Source organism: Zeugodacus cucurbitae, chromosome 6, assembly GCF_028554725.1.
Source record: "Zeugodacus cucurbitae isolate PBARC_wt_2022May chromosome 6, idZeuCucr1.2, whole genome shotgun sequence".
In the NCBI taxonomy this organism is placed as follows: Eukaryota; Metazoa; Arthropoda; class Insecta; order Diptera; family Tephritidae; genus Zeugodacus; species Zeugodacus cucurbitae.
Window position 1 is genome coordinate 53,514,218 of NC_071671.1, and position 21,878 is coordinate 53,536,095.

Sequence of the window (21,878 nt, forward strand, 5' to 3'; positions counted from 1 at the left end):
TATTCCCATAGCAGTCGTTAACTAAGTATTCCCATAGCAGTCGGGTCTGTTTAACCGAAACCCACCCTGATTTTTATCCGCCCAAGAACTTTTTCATCAGCAAGATACCACAAATCAGTGGAAGGAATGTTTTCCACTGATACAACAACAAAAACATATCAAAAGTCCTATTTCTTAGTAGTCGCAAGCCCATATGAGCTACACATCTCACATCCATATCTTATGGTCCAACGCTGTCAAAACTGCTCGTTTCATTCCCTGGACATCCCGTCAAATGATATCATCGGACCATAAAACGGCCATTGCCGTAACCGCTGTAACAAGAACAATTATATATTCTAAGATATTTCTATTTCTGTTTCGCAAATCCCTGAATCTAAAATTTAAGATTTACTTACTTTAATTTATATAGAGAATAACATTATAGAATTAAATAAAATACACAAAATAATCAAGGGAGCGAGTAAAAAAAATAACTCTTGTTTTATAAGCATCATAAATTAGTCATAAAAATTGTTAAACAAATATTCTGTCGCCTCATTTTTGTCGCAGAGTGTTAAATTGTTGACACTGCAGTGTTATTGCACAACCTTATACAAATCCATTGCATTATTTTATAATGCAACAACAAGTTGTTGTGTGTTTTCATATGCCAGCCTTTGTGTTTGAGCAAGCGCTAGACGAATAGCGCGTCATGCTCTCACATTTACATTATCCGTATATTTACATACAGCCTCCTGCATTGCTCACATGAGTGGCGCGAGTGGTGGCCCAGGCTGCAGTTATGGGGGAGATGATTTTCTTTTTTTTTTTGTCGACTATTTATCTTTTTTTATGATTCTCGGGCTGGTGCTCAGCGCTACTGCGAGTGCCAATGATGATGATTCTTACGTGTTAAAGCTTTCAAGCTCTCACCGGCTTGCACGATTGCCTACCGGTCGACTTGTACGCCGCACGCCATCACGGGGGGATATAGGTTGTTGTGTGTGTGTTTTGTTTAAATATAAGAATCGTTAGCATTCTTGGCGCTTTGTTAGTCTAAAGTCAGACGTTGAACAGCGAAAATCACAAGACAGTTATTAAACATTAAATTTTAATTAATAAAATATAAATAAATTTATTTGCGTGCGCTAGTGCTGTTTAAGTTTAAGTGTTTCAAATAAATTAGCGTACAATAGACATAATTATATAAATGTGAAAGCTTTCGTTAAAAACCAACCATTTTGGTTTGCCTGTAACGCAACTGTGATAAATAATAAGCAAACAAAAAACACACAAGGAACAAAGAAACAAAAGAAAGTATAACCCTTTTTGCGGGTTTTCAACGTTTTATTGAAATTTTAACTTCGACAAATCGAATTTACAAAAACTATATATTATATTAAAGAGGCTTTTTATTCCAAAGCGTGTATTTTTACCGCTAGTATTATAATATTAAAAAGTGAAATGAGTGCGTGCCTGCAAAATTCAAATAATTCACCTGCTTTGGCAGTCATTAGTGAAGATACGGCGTCTTGGTACGTCACATTTTTTGCTATTTTGTAGTTTGGTGCATGATTTTGACCATTTTTTGCCATAATTCTCATACAAATTTAAACTATTTGCATAAATTATTTACGCATGCAAAATTAATTTATTAATACGTAATAAATTTTGCTCATAATTAACGTATGCATTTTTTATAAGCAAAACTTAACTCATTTGCATTGCATGCACGCACACCCACTGCACATTCAGACAATTTATTATGGAAATCGAGTTGACAATCGTGAACTACACAGATGCAAACCACCAACGGCTACTGTTTGACATAGCAGCTTATTAGCTACTTGTCTATAGTAAAATATTCAATTTGAAATGTGAACATTTCCACTTATACACCTCTCCATGTGTGAATCTACTGGGGTATTGTTTATCGTACGTGACATTGTTGTAATTGAGCTGAAAAGATATTGCAAATTTAGCAAAATGTAATTGGCTGTGACAGCAACGACAATTGAGTACACTTGAGCAGACCATCGCCTCTTGCCTCAATGATCACAACAATAGCGCCTTAACTAGACTGCAGTAGTTATTGATATATATGCAGATGTAAAGCATTTTCTGGAAAATATAATGAAATGCATTGAGTAAATTGTACGCTTGCACTAAAATCTATAAACATTTAACATGCAGAATTAATGAACGAACTGAACACTTGCACTCTCATATTCTAAAGGCATTTTAATGAAATAAAATTGGTTAAATTTCACTGTTAATCTGTATCCTAAAATGTTGCTATCACTTGATTGGAAATGATTAGAAGTCTCTGAAAACTTTATGTTTTAAAATTATTATTCTAGCGCTTGCCGCAGCACACATTTTTACTATAAGGATGTTGTCATAATAAATGTATAAAATAATATAAAATACTATTTAAAATATATATGTATATGAAATTTTCATACAAATATAGTATATGTATGTATATTCGAGTATACATATCTGTACATGTGTACATTTAAATTTAGTGCGAGTTTAAATTTCTTTGCCAAATGCGCAATAAACTGTTATGCCTTGCGTGTAAATTGTGTTGATAAAATGTCGCGGCAACGTATTTTTTGCATTTTATTTAAATGCTCAGCTCATCCTAAATTTAATAGTGTTTACATTTCATGCTATTTAAAAAAAAAATCGAACAAGTTGAGTATATCTTCAAAATTGTTTACGTGCACGTGTTAGATTTTTCGGATATATGTATAAATACAATTAAAAACACAAATTAAATTATAATTCAGCCATATTATCCTTATAGCAAATAACATACAACGCTAGTTTTTCTTCGAGTTTCATTATTGCTCTCACAATACATTTAAGTATATCAACTGATTGAAGGCAGCAGTTGTTTTATATTTTTAATTTTATGCTAAATTTATTTCTCCTTTGTTTTCGTATTTATGTGGCAATAAAATATTTGCCGAAATTGTGTGTGTCAATGTCCTTGTCCTAAATAAATGATAGAACTCTTTCTGTCGATTTATACATAATCTGCATTTGTTTTTTTTTTTTTGCTTGTTTTTTGGTGATGGATCTAATCCGATCTTATCCACAAAACGAATGGCAAAATGAAGAGAGCTATCCATCGACAGTCAAGCATTAAAATATACTGTCATGGAATTGCTCTTTTTGTGTAGTATTCGACAATCAACGAAAGTTACTAAAACAATCAATGTTTTAATATGTAAATGTCCGTGAATTTATTTTCACTTTTAAGTTAAAGACGATACTTTAAAATTTTTCGTTTCGATATGTAACTACACTTTTTCACGCCAAAACGAATTGTATATGTTAAAATCAACGTAACCTCAGACGTTTCATTTTTTCAACTTTGAGTAACTAAATAGTTTTCATTTGCTTTTAGATGTTTTTTTTTTTATTTAATTCATTCGTGTTAGCGAACATTTTCCGTTTCATCATTGACTTCATTTGTAATCCAAACTTACTTTATAAAACTTAAAATACTAATTGCTTAAAGACCACCACGACCACGTCCACCCGTTGGACCGCCTTGCCATGCACCGCGGCCACCGCCAGGAGCGCCTGTTGGTGGACCACCTCTGCCACCACCACCGGGTCCGCCACGACCTCTTCCTCGTGCTATAATCAAAGAAAAACAAATAATTTTTCACATTTTTAGCTATGTTTATTATAGCGACTTTACCTTGCGCGCGTAATATCGCCGCTTTCCCTCGACCGGCCGTCCCACCCAAACCTTTGCCCGTTTGCTTTTTAAACATTGGCGCATTCTTCAGCATGTCCGGCAGTATGAGGAAACGAATTTTTGAGCCGCGTATATAAACGTTTTCCAAGTTTGCCGTTCGTCCATCACGATATGTGACTGTAATTTGTGTCATTTGGCAATTCATGTTGTCTTCAGCCTCAATGAGTTTGCCCCGGTAAACTTCACCGGTTATCGTCTCACACGTGATAATATGACCTTCAGCCTCGTGAAGTACTTTTATTGGTACACCAATAGACATTTTCCACTAATTTGTGTAAAATTTCACTTTTATAAAATGGTTATTTAGTAATAAACGTGCGAAAATGCTGTTTTGTGTGGAACGACAATGAAAACGTTTACACTCGTTTGACAGCCGAAAAGTAACTCGCACGAGCTCGCCATTTGCCTGCTGAATTTGCTTGCCGTTATGCTTGACAGATGGACGGTTTGAGAGGCGCTGGTATATTACAAAAGTAGTGCTTTTAAAAATGTCGCCAAATAATTCTATTCGAAAGTTTGGAGCGCTGTCGCATAATATTTGATGAAGTAGAAAAATATCAACTTTTAAATTTACTGTTATATACTTAAGTATGTGTAATTGTTTGTATGTTTTTTATTTAATTTGTTTTTGTATATTTACGAATTAAATCATTCGTATTATTAAATGCATGTACTAATCTTTGTATGTATTTAGTCTAAATATTTTATTTGCTTTAACTTATCATGTGTCTAAAAAATTTCTAGAAAACAATTTTCATGTGTACCACTTTAAATCTTTAACAAGATACTCTCGTAACATCAAATATTATCATAAAGAATTTCCCTATTTATATTCTAGCAAACCGTACAGTATGATTCTTGTTATCATAATCTTATCTTAGCTTTATTAATGTTTACCCACTCTGACTCGTTTTTAGTGCATCATCACCACAGTATTGAGGTTGAGTAAATAAAGATATAACTAATTTAAATATTGACAAAGTACAAAACTGTGCAAACAAAGTGCACAACTGATAAATTTTTAAAGATAAAACTCACAGCATCATAAAGTTGTATAAACCTTTGTAGGACAAATTGCCTAAGATGAAAAAAATTCCATTTAAAACAACACATATTCATTTTTAAATTGCAATAACAATTTTTAAATATTTAAGAAATGTTTATTAACGTTTTATATAACCGTTAAGTATTTTTTACTAATGCGTTTGGAAATAATGCTAGCTCTACGCACCACAATTGGATTTCTTGTTGGAAAATGCGAATTGACACACAAATATTTATTAAATAAAAAACGATTGTTATTAACATTTTCATGTTTATTACAGCGACCCAACGTTTAGTAGTAGTATCAGTAGTAGAAGAGAAGTTAATGAAACTGCTCTTGGATTCCCTGGTGTATCCAAGGCACGCACCGTCTCCTCCTCCTCTTGCGCTACGAACGTCTCGAATGAGTCCTTCTGTATCTCTCTCGGCGTAGGGCCTCTGTGGTGGTTTTGATGTCCCTACCCACCACAGAACTGATCACGATAGGGCGTCACTCTTAACTGGTAAGTTACTCTATAGGAAAATTTCACATTTATGTATAAGAATTATTGTTTATTTGTGTATTTTTTTTTTTCAACAGAACATTCTCGGAAGATTTCTGTGGATTCTGCTGGTGGCAGTGTATTCGAACACAGCCGCACTTCGTCGGAGTGCTCTGATTCGGATGGCAGCGAATCACAACTTAGCAGTGATGCACAATCACTATATTCGGAGGAAGATTGTCAAGAGATGGTCAAACATATCTTGCAACATGATAATCCAACTCGTATAACCATCAAATTGCACGTTACTGAGAACCAGTACTCAGAATGGGAATCGGTAAGTTTTTTTTACAGATGTCTCATATTTGTATTGAAAATGTGTTATGTAGAAGACACAAACCTTAACTAAAAACAACAAAATATTTTTTTTTTCCGTTTTCTTTTAAGGTTTTGAATCCGGTAAATAACATTTTGTACGTCGCAATGCCTGAAAAGCTTCCCCCAGAGGCTTCGAAGGATACATTCATCTCTTTGTTGGAGTTCGCCGAAGAGAAATTGGATGTTGATGCAGTTGTATTATGTGTACGCAAGAATAGACCAGATCGCGCATCTCTCTTCGAGACTTTCTTGATTATGGGTTTCCAACCATTGTCCAGAAAATCATCATTGGCACCACCATCCACTGCTAAGGATTCTGAGAATTATTTCTTCATCTACCATATTGAAGACTAAGTTGACATAACAAAAAAAAAATAATAACATCATCATAAAAGGTGTGACGCTAACTCATTCGTAAAAAAGAAGTAAATTAAAAATCTAAGACAAACACCAAACTTGGAACACTTCAAAATAACATCTATATTTAAAAGGGACAACAAAATAAAAAATTGAGTAAACAACACCTATTAGCGTACACACAGCATGTCAACTTTGAGTAAGAAAGTTAAGAGTAAAGGCAAAAATATCGTATTTTATTCAATATCAATTACAAAAAAAAACATAAAAATGTAAAAAAAATATTAAAAACTTAAAAAAATTACAAAAAAAATATAAATATAGGTGAATTATATATTCAATTCCTACACATATGATTTAAAAATTTACGTACCAATTAATATTACTAAAACAAAACATTATATGAAATCCATTATTATTTTGAAATGAATTATTTTTATGTTTTTTTTCAACAATTTATTACTAAAATTATATTCCCATTTAATTATCTTATCTTATTTTATCGATTATAAAAAAAGTCCGTTTTTGTTACAAAGTTTTGTCACACAAGAAGTGTATTTATTTATTTTCATTAACTAACAAAATTTTCACATTGATAAATTATTCCGTAAATTATTATATTACATTCATACTAAAAATGCAGTACCATTGAACTATATTTAATTTTTTTTTTCACATTTTCACATATTTAACAGGGCTTCATTTAAGCTTATTTATAGAATTTATTTAAAATGTAAACGAACTTGTGTAATAAAACGGATAAAAAAAGCAAAAAAAAAAAAAAGTTTTTGTTTGTTAACTATGCAAAAAAACAGTAAGTATAATTAAAATTCAATTATAAAATATTGCAATCGGTAAGCATATATATTTAGATTTACCAAATATTATAATATTTCCAAAATATTAGCTGATAAACGGGTAGTATATTTATTTCAGTAATAATTTTGCATTTATAATAAAAGTGTCAGTCAACTTGATTGGAATTTTAAATATTAAGGTGGTTCTTCATCCCTTTGAATAAGTAATAGTTTGATTGTCACTGTAATATTAAAGTGCCTTGCTTTCAAAATGTATGAATTCAGCGCGATTGACCAAACATGATTGTAGCATAAACAGATCGCGATTGCAAGGCTTTATTTTACTTTATAAAAAGTGTTTTCCCTTCTCCATTTAAGGTACCTAAGGCGATAATTCCAGTAAGAAAACTATTTTTATAATATTATACATAATTTACACAAGCATTATTGCAAAAATTAAATTAAAATTTAATTGCAACCATACGGCAACACCAAACAGCTGCTCGGCGCATTTTTTACAGACGCCAGTTGTTTGTTGATTGGTGCGGACGTATTTTGCATTTAACATTCGATCATTATGGTAAGCAAATTAATTTGTTGTAATTTAAAATTTTTATTTATATATTTGTGTAATTTTTTATAGTCCGTAACATTACATACAGATGTGGGTGACATTAAAATCGAACTTTTCTGTGAGGATTGCCCAAAAGCATGCCATAATTTTTTGGCGCTTTGCGCTAGCGAATATTACAATGGCTGCGCTTTTATACGCAATATAAAAGGTTTCATAGTACAAACAGGTGATCCTACAAATACCGGTAAAAACGGAAAGTCTATTTGGGGTACAAAATTTGAAGATGAATTCAAAGATACATTGAAGGTAATTTAACATTTATAAATAAAAATATGTTTTTTTTTCAAAAAATAATGTACCGTTAACGGTATATTTACAGCATTCCGATCGTGGCATGGTTTCAATGGCAAATAATGGTCCAAATGCGAATGCCAGCCAATTCTTTATAACTTATGCAGCACAACCCAATTTAGACCTCAAATATACACTTTTTGGCAGGTTGGCAATGAAATATGCATTTTTTTATTTTTATTCTAACGGTTTTCAATTTCATTAGAGTAATTGATGGTTTCGACGCATTAGATGAATTAGAAAAACTGCCTGTAAATCCCAAAACATATCGACCGCATATTGAGAAAAAAATCAACAGCGTTACAATACATGCAAATCCCATAGCTGGATGAAGCCTGGCTAGGGAGGTTAGTAATACTTTTCTTTATTTATTTTATGTATTGTATTTTTGAATTCACTACATATAAATAATTTGAAAGAGTTACTGGTTGCAATTTTGAGAGTAAAAAAATATAAATAGCGCGCACCTGTTGCAGTATTTTATGTATGATATCGACCTGAGCCGAACCGTATGATGGCAATAACTTACTCTAATAATTCCTAATGACAAAACAAAATATTAAAAACTTGTTCCAAACCTGAAAAAAATATTGAAACTACTTATTTATACCAATCATATAAAACCCAACCTTTTTAGGTTAGGTGAATGCGTAGGCACTAAGGCATCGAATAACGGAATTTGTCATAACGGGCTTTCGATGATATTTTTTGGTTAAGTTAACATGATTAACTATTAATTTGAGCTTTTGTAGGAACCTTTACGACTCGTGGAAAATAAAGAATAGAAATATAATTTACCTGTATTAATATTGTTTTATGCTCATCAATAACAGATTTATTATAAATGTTTTATTTCTGAATGAAAAATAATTTCGATACTCGATGCCTTAGTATACACATTGTACAACTCCTGAGTACCTGAAACCCTTGCCCGTCTATTTTATTAATTAAAATTCAACAATTATATTTATTTTTGCTTTTTACATGAACATATTTTACTTCTTTAATCTGATTGTCAAAAGTTTACACATTTAAAACCACATTACATACAAACATTTACTATGAGACTTTAAAAAAATACAAAGTTTTCGAGTTACAACGTAAATTAGAACAGAAAATTAACTTAAAATGCGTTTACATAAATATTTTCGAACATATAAGTTGACATACATTTTACTGATACACCATAACGAATATAAAAGCCATTATTAGAAATATTGTTATAAGACCAAAGTAAAGTCTCAAATTATACTTGTGATCCAGCGCGATCAATAACTGACGGAATGACTCGGTTACCGACACCTTAGCCGGACGACGTCCGGTGATTTCATAACGCCTTGTATGTTGCATTGGTCGTGGTGAGGCATAATCCCTTCCTATATCGGTGTTACCAAGAGCGCTAGGTTTATTTAAAACCACTGCATCAGTTTTGATACGTTCCAAGTTGCGCGCAAAACTGCTTAAAAATGGTGTTTCGTAGTCTTGCTCTGCTTCCTCATTATCATCACTTTGTTCATTGTACAGAGGTGCAGCTTTCGAGGTGTATAAACCACTACTTAGTGTGTTTGTGCTGTAACGTGAATGTAGTGTATTTGGTATATCTCTTTCTTTATTTACTCCATATCCAATGTTAGTTTGCATCAAGTTGGATTGCATGCTATAACGGCCGATGTTCGCACTTATTTGTGGCTTGTAAATTTCGTGTGTTACATTTTCAGTCACTGCCTTTCGTATTGGTATCTAAATCAAACAAAAATATTTAATATACACTTCAAATTTATATTTAACGCATATATTACCTGTGGTACCTCAGCTATTGGCTGAACTGTTGGTTGACTATATGCCGTGGTAACTACACTTGTTTTCGACAAAGACACGGAACGTGATGAACGCGAACGCACATTAACTTCTTCCTGAGGTACTGATGATTTTGTTTTTTGTTCTACTTGCTCAGCGGCCAATAGTAAATCTTTATCCTCTTCATCACTTTCAAGTATTACTACTGGATTATAGATTTTGGTTGATTTTTGTTCCTTTTGCGATGGTGGGATTTCATAATCGCGTGTTGAACGACGACGTGCACCAATAGGAGCCGGCGCAAGGTTTTCTGCCACTTGATTTTCACTTTTTCTCTGCAACTCAAATGTTGGTGTACCAGCGATTGTACGTCTATTTGCTCCCCTACTTGGCGTACGTCGCTCAGGTTCAACTGCCACTTCTTTAGTTTCTATTGGCTCTGGTGCTTTTGAAACGTGAATAGTTTCACGACGTGGAGTTTTCTTTGTTTGTGAAGCCGGTGAGCCGGATAATGAAGCGCGCAATTTCTTTATAAGAACTTTTCGACTGGAATCTGTAATAGGTACGTTTGGTAAACCATGTTCCAAACACTGTTTTCGCAAATCTGCGTTGCTCAGGGACTCCAAATTATCAGTTTCAGACATTTTCACGCACTTTAATTCCTTTGAGTTACCTTTCGAAATGTTCGCTACAAATTTGCGCGTTCAAATATTTCACCAACGCCGTCATGGAACCATCAAACACAAAATTTGCGAAATGATTGAGCGCTGTTGTTGTTGCCATATCTTTGTTGTTTTTTTTTTACTTTAGATAATGCTGTTTTTTGTAACTGGGCGCGTTTTGTTGTTAAAACAATATTAACTTATTTAAAATTAAAAGTTATTATTTAATTGGAGAGAATAACATTATAATGTAATTCTCAACAATTGCAAGTATTTTTATAAATATAACAGAGCGCTGGAAATAGGGCAACATTGTTATTGCAATTGCAGTACATCCAACACAGTTTTCAGTGTTTATTGCCAGCTGTTAATTCGTCACAAATAATCAGGTATATTTGTGTTTTTGTGTTCAAACAAAATGGATATTTCTAAAGTAACAAACGAGAAAAAATTGCAGCTTTGCCGAACTTATTTCTTTGGTACGTGTGTTGTGTATTTATTCAATATTTGAGACAGCATAATACGTTTTTTTCAACTTCTCCCAGGTGGCTTAGCTTGTCTGCCCTTCTTATGGACAATCAATGTCTTTTGGTTTTTTGATGCTGCCTTTCTGCTACCACAATTTCCAGAACAGAAAAGTATAAAGAAATGTAAGGCAGAACTTTCCACATCTACTGCACATATACCAAATTTCTATAAAACTTTATATTTTAGTTGTGATCTTGTCGCTGATAGGTGCGCTGATTTGGTTAGTCGTACTTATAACCTGGATAATCATATTCCAAGCAAAGCGCGTCGAATGGGGGGAAATGGCGGATAGAATGAGTCTGGTTATACCACTGGGTGTTGCTTAAATAATATGCCGTAAATTTCAGTTTAGTACTTTACCATTAAAAGTGCAAACCAATTGACTTATTATTATACTTATAATATTTTTACAATTAAACAAACACTAATATAGTTCAATAACAATTTAGTTTTGTATTTCTACCGACGTTTGTGTGTTTGCTCGTAATTCCTGCAGTTTCTCTTCGAAATAAGATTTGTGCACAGTCAGTGGTAGTGATTTTTGCCGTAGGAAGTAGTTTACGTTGCCCCGCGCAGTGTATGTGTCGTCGCCAATTAATTCGCGAAGTGCCATATTTTTCTTCAGGAGTTTGCCATAGTAACTCGCACCTGCTTCTACGAATTGCGGCCCCAAACTGCACAACTTCTTGTCGATTTCAGTATCATAACGAACTTGATTGAAGTCCTTCATAAAAGACCAACTGCCAACACCGAACAATCCCAGTATCGTGTACATTACAAGACGCAACTGTAATTATGGATTTTTTTAATGGAAATTCACAATGTTTATATTGTATTAAAGCAACTTACACTTAAAGGTCCCGCAAGCAAATTCATACGCACATTCAAATAATGACCAATCGTGTACATAGTTAGAAATGAGAAGCTTGGAAATAGCGAATTCAATAAAACTCGATGTGTTCGCAGTTGTAGCACAGATTTACACAAACCGAACAATTGCTCATCCTCGGTCAAAACTATCGCATCTTGCAACAATTTTCCAGATTCCGTGTTCCACTGTATAGTTTGATCACGAAAACGTATTTCTTGTCGATTTATATCCTTGGTTTCTGTATATGCAAAATTTACCGGTATGCCTAGTGCAGCACCAAAGCGATACTTTGTTGAACCTATGAAATTTGATTATGAAAATATCAATATTATTATGATTATATTGTGATTCTTACCCGCTTGGAACAGATCAAAACCAAAAACGGTGAATGGTTTGATAATTTTCCGCTCGTATCTTTCTAATTGTAGTACATCCAGTGCCTTCTCCAAACGTTCTTTCACCTGTTCGGGTACCAGTCGTGGTATACCATTCCTACAATTAAATATATGTATGTATATGAAAAGTTAAGAATATACATTTGTAGATTTATTTTAGCTTACTGATAGCATTGCACAAAGTCTTTGTAGTATTTCAAACCCATTGTATGCGGCAAAAAGTTGATTGCGAAAAGTCCCACAGTGGTGGCGCCTGTGGCAAAGAGTACCACATTACGTCCAGTTGGCGTTTGAAAAAAGCCCATTATGCCACGCCTTACGATAGGTGATTTCTTCATTTTTATTTATAATTAAATTTAATTATTTATTTAAAATTACGAAAATCAAAACCGTGTTATTATGATGGAATTTGACAGCTGATTGTGAGGTTACAGATATCTCTCAATTGCATAACGTGTGCGAGAGCGGCTGTGTTTAGTGGTCGTTAGGAAATGTTTGGATTAAATAAATTTAAATGAATAAAAAAATGTTTAAAATAAAATAATAATAACATTAATTATTAAATTTTTTTATTTAAAATAAAATAATAATATCATTAATTATAATTTTTTTTTTAAATAAAAAATAGCGATTAGAATAATGATTGATTAAATATTCCGCATAATTTTAAACTTTTAATCCATAAATTTTTCATAAAAATTATTATCAATAAATGCCAAATTAATGTGGAAGCTAAATTACTAGTGGAATCAAAAATATAAATATGTATTTTATAAAATTAAATTAAGGGCTGTGTTGCATATCCGAATGTCCGAGAGATTCTAAACTTACTTGATAAATAGCTGATAAAGTCAAGTCCTCTGGCGACCAGTTGTCGTTTTATAGCTACTTTTTTCAACTGTATGCCTATTTACCAGTACTAAAATTTGGGTTTGAGCTTCTGCATGAGAAAATCCATTAGATTGGCGTGTGTCCAAAGTTCAAGAAAATGGGTGACCTAGATTTTCATTCTGGAAATTCATTATGTAATATGTATATTTGGGATTTGCTATAATAGAAACGAAAGACCCTGATTTTGACACTCAGGTTTGGACAGTTTCAGTCCTTGGAAACCAAACTCGTGTTCAAAGATGTTAAATTGGTCTAAAGGGATTAGGACTATGTATAAGGTTAAGATGGTCTGATTTTTTTTCCGTCGGCGGGTTTTTTAATCGAGACATGTTCTGGTCTTTTTAGTGACATAAAATGGTCTTTAAATAAATTTAAAGTATACTGCCAGGTTCACAGTCCTTGGTCCGACAAAATCCAGTTCCATGGATCCCAACGTTGTAGTTATTGTATCAGCATAAGACATAACATTAATTTTGAGAAAATCTACCGATCCGGGTCCGTTCCATTTACATAGACGCGATGGTTTTCTCTTGTACGGGTGGTTAATGTGGATCATACCTTGAGAATTCAAGAAAACTGACCATCACTTTTCAGGCCGATAGGAAAGTTTTCGCATTCTTCGGAAGAGATTTGACAGCCCTTGACGGAATAAAATCCGGGTACGTCCCGATTATCGTGAAGATAGACATACCAATGTCACCCTCAAGATGCCGTGAGAACTGATTCCTATAACCTCATAGTCCAGTTAATTTTTATTTTAAATCACATACGACAAAAACAATTGTGTCAAGCCTGAAAAAGAAATGTGTATATTCTCGTCTTATCTCCGTCAATCATAAGACCCAAATAATGCACTAAATATGACACAGATCAGCCGGTATAAATGACAATCAAAAGCAATGCAAATAATGAAAATGTTCAGTACATAAGTCAAGACGAGTGTTGCAATTTGTTCCGATCAATTCCAATTCCTACCAACCGAACGCCCTTTGTTCGCCTGCATCAATAACGGCTAACAGAAAAGAAAGAAAGAAAACAGAAAACAATTTTGTCATCCCTCCGCAAATATTTATGTAATGAATCTTGCAAACTCGCGATCAAGATCGCTGCTCATTGATCCTCTTCAATCTAAAACTGACAACTTGCAACCAAATTAAAGAGAATAAAGCAGTAAGAATCAGGCAGATTCACACACACACACAATGTAGGCGCAAGAGAAACGTGTAAGCTTTATTGTACACACGCCCTTACTTACTGACAGACAGACAGAGTGGAGTACATATGGGCGACTTAAGCGCGAGCTGAGCTGTCGCAGATTACGACGCGCCGCGATGTGCCACAAAGTCGTACAAATAACACTATTGTTATGTCACGGCAGTGTCGGCTGGTCGATTGGTAGACAAATGGGACAGACACCCAGTGCAGACAGACAAATGTGAAATATCACAGCCCGTACCGCGGCACACCCTTGCATCCTTAGAAAGAAGACTGCTCTACACTACTAACGGTGGCTCTATTCTATATACATATACATACGAGGACGATCCGTACATTGTGTAGTCGATTCTTGCACAATTTTTGCCGAATCGGGCTCGTATTTTTGTTTGTACCACGTGGAAGTGGAAGAGTTCGCGGGATTTAAAACTTAATCCTTTTAACATTGTTTAGACGCGATCCGAAGAATATTCTAAATGTGGATCTACACACCAGAGACCAAGGAACTGTCGATACAGTGGACTTCACCCGGCGATCCCACTCCGAAGAAGGCGAAGACTTTTATATCGGCCGGAAAGGTGGTGGCCACCGTTTTATGGGATTCGCAAGGTATGATCCACGTGAACCACCCGGACAAGAAAAAAAGCGGTCACCGAACTCTACAATGCAACGATTTACAGTTCCCACGATAATCGAGTCTACGTAAACGGAACGGACATGGGTTTTTATCCGACCCAAGACTGTCAAAACAGCAGTATTCCTCAAAATTATTTGATGAATGTTTTCTGTCGTTACAACAACAATAACACCAGCTCATACCTTCGTGGTCGCCACGGCCAAATTGGTCGAATTAGACTAAGAACTGTTGCCAGTTTCGGTTTTGACTTAAAACTTAAAACGTCACTGGTCTTGGAGGGATTTTAGACAATTGAAAAGGTTAACGACGCCACGGAGACCAGGAGACGTAGGACACTTATCGGATCCCATCGGATCGCCCTCGTATAAATACATGTGTACCAATTCTTAGTCGCAATCGCCTTCACGAGCACACTCCCGTCGCACACGAACACTAAGCGAACGCTATGGCAAACGATGCGATACGACGAGATGTGATCCGATATGACATTGAAGTGCATCGTTCAGATACTTGGCGCATGTTGAACAGCAGCAGACGACAACGACACACAATGACAACAGTCACAGCCACAGCATTGTCAGCGCAGCAAGAGCAACAGGAAGAGCGTTCTCTGCATACAGCGTGCGACAACGACAGTCACTTTAGACAACAACAACAACAATAATAATAACAATATGAAAATGCCACCACACAGCGGCAGTGGCAGTAAAATCGCACTAAGCATAACAATAATTCCAACAACAATAACAAGAACAACAACATTCTGGGCACACAAAAAAGTATTTGCGAAGAATTAAAAGTGATAAAAAACAACAAAACAAACAAACAAACTTTGAACTGCAATAACAAGAACAACTACAGTGCGCTGTAGTGAAGAATCACAGCTACAAAAACAAAAAATAAAAAACGAAAACAATAACAAATAGTGCGCCAAAGTCAAGCAAATATGCGCAAACAGAAATACATTCATACATTGCATACCTGATATGTGGCCCGCAAATGAAGAGGTGGTGGGCTTCGGCGCTGATTTTGAGTGCTATGTATGCCATAACAAGAACAACAATAATAACAATAAAAGCTTGTACCAGCCAAGTGGCTGAGAGATGTGTGAGACGCTGTAGACTTTTTGAACGCATATCACCACATACATACACACAAATGCATTTGAACGTCTCTGGGTATGTGTGATTTTATGGGGGGAGTCGAAGTGCCCACTAATGTGTCATGCCAGTAGAACCCAGTGGCCGGTAGAGTAGAAAATATTTACACGTGAGAGTTTTACTCTAAGAAGAATTAATAAGGAGTTTCCGAATTCGGTCAAAATCCAGTATTCGGCAATCTAGAAAGTATAAAGTGTTATAAATATATGTAATTGTTGTTGTTGGAGTGGCAAAAACATTCCAATAGTCATTTTCGGAAATATTAACGAGTTGACAGTTTTTGACCGTAGAAATCTATTTCAGAGACGAAGGCTCGACTGTCTTGTGAAGGGATCTCTGTAAGCATCTAACTGTTGTCTGTATAAAATTTGTTTTGGAAAATCGGGAGAAAGAGTTCCGTGTATTCTCTTTCGGGGTTTTGCCGAAATTTTAGACCCGTAAAATTGATTTCAGCAATGGCTCCGATTTTTCAAATAAATACCTATTTTTTAATCCAATTCACCCGTTTCCAATACTAAATGTAGAGTATCAGGAGCTGTGATTCAAGTTGTCTTTAGTTTTTCTCAAGCTATATTTTACAAGGACGTCAGATAAATATCGTGTTATCTGTCTTTAATGACCCTTTGCTTCACTTTTCCCAGTGCTTTCTTGTCCGTCCTATTACTCAATTTGATGATATAATATTTCATTTATGCCAATTGTCTGTTCGTTTCGCCTCCCTCTAAGTCTGAGCGAATCGAAATCACCTGTACCGCTAGAGCTTCAAAATCCCACAAGAGCTTATGAAGTTTTCTTTGGCGCTTTCTAAAGCTTATAAGATGAAGTTATCGTTGGAGCTTTCTAAAGCTTATAAGATGAAGCTTTTGTTGGTGCTTTCGAAAGCTTATAAGATAAAACTTTCGTTGGAGCTTTCTAAAGCTTATAAGATGAAGCTTTCGTTGGTGCTTTCGAAAGCTTATAAGATGAAGCTTTCGTTGGAGCTTTCACTGATTTATCGAGGTCACATGTCTTCTATCAAGAGATGTTATTTGGATCTGAGAACGGTTCGGCCTCTACTTATTTTAAATGAAAATCTCCTAACAAAAAATTAAATTTACTGAAATTAATTTCTTAAAAATTCCTAGATTAGAAACAGGAGTAAGTATCTGTGATTCCACCAATAAAGATTTGTTCAAACTTTTGCTTAATTGCAGCTTTAGAATTATTCACAATATTTTCATATATATATATTGTATCCCTCTCACAAGCTCGTATAACCAGTTCGAAAAATATGCCTCCAGAGACCAGTCTTTCCAATATTTTTCTCTCTATAATATTCCCTACAGTTTGCACAGAAACCCTTTACTCAATTCGCTTATTTCGCATATTCCGCCGCGGAAACAAGCAAAAATAAGAAACAAAGAAGAAGAAACGCCGGCAGAGTTTGGAGCCGCACAGACGACACTGGAACGCTGCATTAATTGTGCGACAAATGTGTGTGCGAAAATGCATTAATATTTTTGTCATCCGCAACACACCATTTGTCGTTGCACTGCTGTCTGTCTTTCTTTCTTTGCTGCTTTGCTTCGTTTTTCGTGCTTTATTTTCACTATTTTGTTGTTGTGGCTGCTGTTGTTGTTTATGTTGTCATTGTTACGGTAGAGACGTCTATCCTGCATCGCTTTTAACGTAATCCCATCGATCTTAACAACATATGTTTATGTGTGTGCAAACATGCCCTCGTCGGTCGTCGCTCGTGTGTGAGTGCATTGAGAGATTTATAATGAGCAGATGTACATATGTGTCTGTGTTGTTGCTGGTGTTTGGGTGTATATTCTCATTTTAATGGCGCTTTTCGCTGGTTTTAGCGACGGATATTTTTTTTCATTTACATAAGTGCTACGGATTTGTCATAAATGTGTGTGTTTGTGAAGGAATTATTATCGGCAATCGGAATTAATGATTTCTTATTTAATGAAAATGTATTTAAAAAAAATGAAAGAAATAATAGTTTAATTCATATTTTAATTAATTTATTTTTAATTTCTTTAAAAATATTTACATATTTTAAAACACTCAATTTCCGAAAATCCAAAAAATTTCTTTATTAAAATGTTTCCTTCTGTTTTCCTATTTTATCATAAAGTAGTGCTCAAGTTCGTCGCTTAAGTCTTTGATATTGAAAGAAGTTCGTTACTTGAGTCTTTAGTAATGAAAGAAGTTTGTTTCTTAAGTCTTTAGTATCATCTGTTATAGGTTTTTCATAGGGCTGTTAAAATAAATTATTTTTATTTTAATTTCATCTCCTAAGAGATAGTAAGAAGCTGTTAGAAACGCTTTATTTTTAAGAATTACAATAAAAACATTTCTCTTGGATTTTTGCTTTATTAGAAAAATAATTATTTCCATTGTAAAAACAATACATTTAAGCAGCAGTTGTGCATCTTATTAACCGAATAATTAACGCTTTCCTGGCAATATATTATGAGTGACTTGCTCGGTCCTCAATTATAACGTTTAACGAACCAGAATATAGTTTATCATTGGTCTAATGTTGCCAACATGATGCATAACTCAATTATCAAATTTTCCGAAACCCACTTACTAAATCGAGCTCTCATATTGGCTGGTTTACAGAAATGTTCTCATTTTTGCACTCTCGCAACAAACATTGCTAAAGAGAGTATTCTAGTTTTGTTCACATAACGGTTGTTTGTGTCACCCCGAAAGAAAAGAGTTAGATATGGGGTTATATATGTATATATAAATGATCATCAGTCTGTCTGTCCGTGCAAGCGATAAATTGAGTAAAAATTGAAAAAAATGGCGAAAACCCATAACATATAAAAAGCTATAACTAAGCCATACATTAAGCTATTGAAGTAAAATTTGGTATGAAGGGACATATGAGGATGTAATTTTTTATAGGGGAAGTGGGCGTGGTCCTACTAAGTTTTTTGTACATATCTTGTAAACTATTAAAGCTATATCAAGGAAACTTTCTAGAGTCGTTTCTCTTCGGTACTACCTTATACACTCCGAAAATGGAGGAAATCGGATTACAACCACGGCCATCTCCCATACAAAGTTTATGTTGAAAACTACTAAAAATGCTTAAATTCAGTAAGGAAAACCACCAGAAGCCTTAAATTTCATTATAAAGATAGGACAGAAGTGGACTTAAAATGGTATACAAAATTTTAAATGGGCGTGGTTCCGCCCACTTATGGGTCAAAAACCATATCTTCGAAACTACTCTTCTAATTTCAATGAAATTCGAGTCATAATATCTTCTAGCTTCCCAATCGGTTCACAACCACGCCTACTTTTCATATACCACAGCTTTGAAGTCGGTCTGAATAGTTTACTTTACAATACATAAACTTAGTACCAGTGATGATATCGGAACAGAACTTTGGAAAAATTCTATATTTAAAGAGTGGCATCGCCCTTCTAAAAATCGTCGAAATCGGTCCCTAAGTTTTCAAGACCCTATATATTGAATATGAGGACCTCAGTACTTCTAACAAATTTTTTACCGAAATTATAGTTAAGTCTCTCAGATATTTTGAAGAAATTTTGAGGGAATATGTTTCTTCTAATAATATGTCTCCGTACCAACAATGAGTGAAATCTGGTCATAACATCACCTAACTTCAATATACTTAATACTAGGATTTTCAAACTTTCAATGGACTTTATACCAAATATATGCCGAATATGTGAGTCAAATTGTTTGTTATATTAATAAATTTAAATAACTTACTTGCTTTGAAAAGTGATCGTGCCCCCGCCCTTAAATAAATTCTTTTTGCATATCTTGCAAACCAATAAAGTTATATACCCCATCATACACCAAGAAAATAGTTGAAATCAAATTATGTATTATCTTATTAAAACCATATCAATAAATTGCGAGAGTTTAAAATGTTCGGTTGCACCAGAACTTAGCGTTTCCTTACTTGTTTTGTATTGATTTTGGTCAAATGCTTCTTCGGTTAGTAGTAGAAAACGATGTGTTCGATAGTTTTAGATTATGAAACAAAAAAATTTGGTTGAATTGTGTTTCAAACTTTGTCTGATGTGATTTTATTTAATTTTTCTAAATTATCTATGGTTTTTTAACTCGAAGTGATCATGGCTTTTATATCCACAAAGTTTAAAAATGTGACTATTATTAGAGATGTGCTCAAATATTAGTTTAACAATTGTTCTTCCTTCAGTCGGATAGATAAAAAATATTAATTATAAAATATTAATGTAAGTTAATATTGTTTTGCAAGTACAATATTTTCTAATTTAATTACATATACGTAATTATGGCAAAGAAGGTCCGAAAAAAATTTAAAAATTTTAAATAAAATAATTACATATATATTTAGAGTATTGACTCTTACTGATTATTTGATTTAAAATATTTAAATTTTTTATTGAAGCATTATTGTACGCATTGCTTTACTTTGATCCCACATAACAGAAGCAAGTTCGTGTCATAAGTCTTTTGTGTAATTGAAGAAGTACAAACTTCTTGAGTGCTAAGGGATTCAATTTATAACAAATTTTCCTATTGAGAGTTTTTGATATTAAACGCATAATTTTCGGACTATCCTGTAAGGGTTTTGAAGACCTCTAAAGACTTTATATGTATAACGGGCCGAAAAGCGAGTAAATCTGGCTACCTTTTAACCTTAAATAAATGCCATAAAAATCAGTTCTACAAAAATGCCAACAATGCACCAATTAATCTTTCTCACGCCTTTCACAAGCAAAGAACCAAAGCGATAAAAATTATTGAAATGTAATGGAGCTGATGAAATGGACCAAAGTGTCAATGAGAGCACGCATCAAGCGGCAGAAAGTGTTCCTGAGTTCGTATGTATGTATTTGTGTTTGTTTGTTTGTACGTTTGCTTGTCACCGATTAAGCGTGTTAATTGCATATTTACAAGTGTCCAAGCATAACTGCATAGCTATAGTTGTCCAATGCTGATATATGTATGTTGGTATGTGCGCCTGTAAATAGTTAGATAAAAGTCTTGTAAACACGCATGTACACACACATAGACACAGACACACTCACTTGGTTGTGGTTCAAATGCAGTCAAAAGCTACACAAAGTTCACTTATCAATTTACATATGTACATTACACATGTCTACATATCCGATACATGCACTCGCACTCGCACATACGCGCTCGCTCACGAGCTCAAGTGCGCAATCACACCACTGAGAGTGGTAACAACAAATTTATGTCCATTTGGCATTCGAACACTATCAGATTGCATGACAGTTCCCAATTACTTTTGCCTGCGAGTCAATCGTTCATTACAAACCGATTTGCAAAAGCAACTCTGTCGCACTGCTGCTGCCTCTCGGGGCGCAACTAAGCAACTAAGTGCGCATGTCTAAGCAGCAGACAAACATATAAACATATAGACACATGCATGTGTGTGTGTGTGCTTAGTGGCATTTATCCGTTTCGCTAGTTTATTGTGCCGGCAAATCGGCATACAGATATACATATGTACGTGTGTGCGTGTGTGTGGAAATGTCGCAGCAACTATGCGTGCGCATGCAATGGATTGTAGCTTTTTAGTTCTAATATCACCGGCAAATTGAGGCTAAAACGCACATAAAAAAGTCAAATAGTCTCAATTTAAATATATCGCACTCAAATGCGTGCCTACAAACATACATATTTACACACATATATATACATATATTTATTTTAAACATTGCAGCGCACATGTCAAACTGTGCTGTTAGAACTGTTTGAATTGTTGCTCCGCTCGCTGCTGTTCAATATGCAACAAATTGTGGGCGCAACAGGCGTTTGCCTATAAAACGGTTAAACGGTATTCCTGCTGGCGGGAAATCTGTTTGGTTTTTGTTTTTTTTTCTATAAAATAACTCGTGTGATTGAGGCGTACGGCTTTTGGTTTTTGTAGCAAATGTCATTCATGTTGATTCGTTTACAAGAATTGAGCTTGCATTGAAAAA

At 34.3% G+C, this 21,878-nt stretch overlaps 6 protein-coding genes across 11 annotated transcripts in view; 3 read left to right on the forward strand and 3 right to left on the reverse strand.

The window, feature by feature from the left end:
• LOC105212593 (gamma-secretase subunit pen-2) overlaps window positions 1–11,184 on the forward strand; it is a 303,679-nt gene extending 292,495 nt beyond the window's left edge. For 2 of the 3 annotated variants that reach the window (XM_054233594.1, XM_054233595.1), the window contains exons 2-4: window positions 10,616–10,681; window positions 10,748–10,852; window positions 10,917–11,184. In XM_054233594.1, the coding sequence (XP_054089569.1) occupies window positions 10,616–10,681; window positions 10,748–10,852; window positions 10,917–11,056 (311 nt within the window). In that variant the 3' untranslated portion in view covers window positions 11,057–11,184. Of the gene's footprint in view, window positions 1–10,521; window positions 10,682–10,747; window positions 10,853–10,916 lie in introns of those variants that run through there. The other variant, XM_011184655.3, reaches the window with a different exon arrangement.
• Window positions 1,432–6,215, forward strand: LOC105212598 (ornithine decarboxylase antizyme). Its single transcript, XM_011184660.3, is given in 5 exon segments — window positions 1,432–1,517; window positions 5,086–5,251; window positions 5,253–5,307; window positions 5,385–5,623; window positions 5,734–6,215. Coding segments are annotated over 5 exon segments (816 nt in total). The 5' UTR covers window positions 1,432–1,446; the 3' UTR covers window positions 6,019–6,215.
• LOC105212597 (small nuclear ribonucleoprotein Sm D3) lies at window positions 2,667–4,923 on the reverse strand. Its single transcript, XM_011184659.3, has 2 exons — window positions 3,701–4,923; window positions 2,667–3,636 (listed from the first exon to the last, which is right to left on the reverse strand). Exons 1-2 carry the CDS (start codon window positions 4,017–4,019, stop codon window positions 3,509–3,511), a joined length of 447 nt encoding a protein of 148 aa, XP_011182961.2. The 5' UTR covers window positions 4,020–4,923; the 3' UTR covers window positions 2,667–3,508.
• Window positions 7,299–21,878, forward strand: part of LOC105212596 (peptidyl-prolyl cis-trans isomerase-like 3) — a 147,542-nt gene continuing 132,962 nt past the window's right edge. For 2 of the 4 annotated variants that reach the window (XR_003752333.2, XM_029040391.2), the window contains exons 1-4: window positions 7,299–7,398; window positions 7,462–7,698; window positions 7,772–7,890; window positions 7,949–8,090. Coding sequence is in view for 3 of the 4 variants with exons in the window: in XM_029040391.2 (XP_028896224.1) it covers window positions 7,396–7,398; window positions 7,462–7,698; window positions 7,772–7,890; window positions 7,949–8,075 (486 nt within the window). In the remaining variant the exon portion in view is untranslated. Of the gene's footprint in view, window positions 7,399–7,461; window positions 7,699–7,771; window positions 7,891–7,948; window positions 8,227–8,380; window positions 9,458–21,878 lie in introns of those variants that run through there. The other 2 variants (XM_054233592.1, XM_011184658.2) reach the window with 2 other exon arrangements.
• Window positions 8,710–10,184, reverse strand: LOC105212595 (otefin). Its single transcript, XM_011184657.3, has 2 exons — window positions 9,543–10,184; window positions 8,710–9,483 (listed from the first exon to the last, which is right to left on the reverse strand). The coding sequence occupies exons 1-2, from the start codon at window positions 10,182–10,184 to the stop codon at window positions 8,917–8,919; spliced, it is 1,209 nt and encodes a 402-aa protein (XP_011182959.2). The 3' UTR covers window positions 8,710–8,916.
• LOC105212594 (transmembrane protein 177) lies at window positions 10,747–12,449 on the reverse strand. The gene is made up of 4 exons (XM_011184656.3): window positions 12,162–12,449; window positions 11,957–12,093; window positions 11,580–11,899; window positions 10,747–11,517 (listed from the first exon to the last, which is right to left on the reverse strand). The coding sequence occupies exons 1-4, from the start codon at window positions 12,332–12,334 to the stop codon at window positions 11,176–11,178; spliced, it is 972 nt and encodes a 323-aa protein (XP_011182958.2). The 5' UTR covers window positions 12,335–12,449; the 3' UTR covers window positions 10,747–11,175.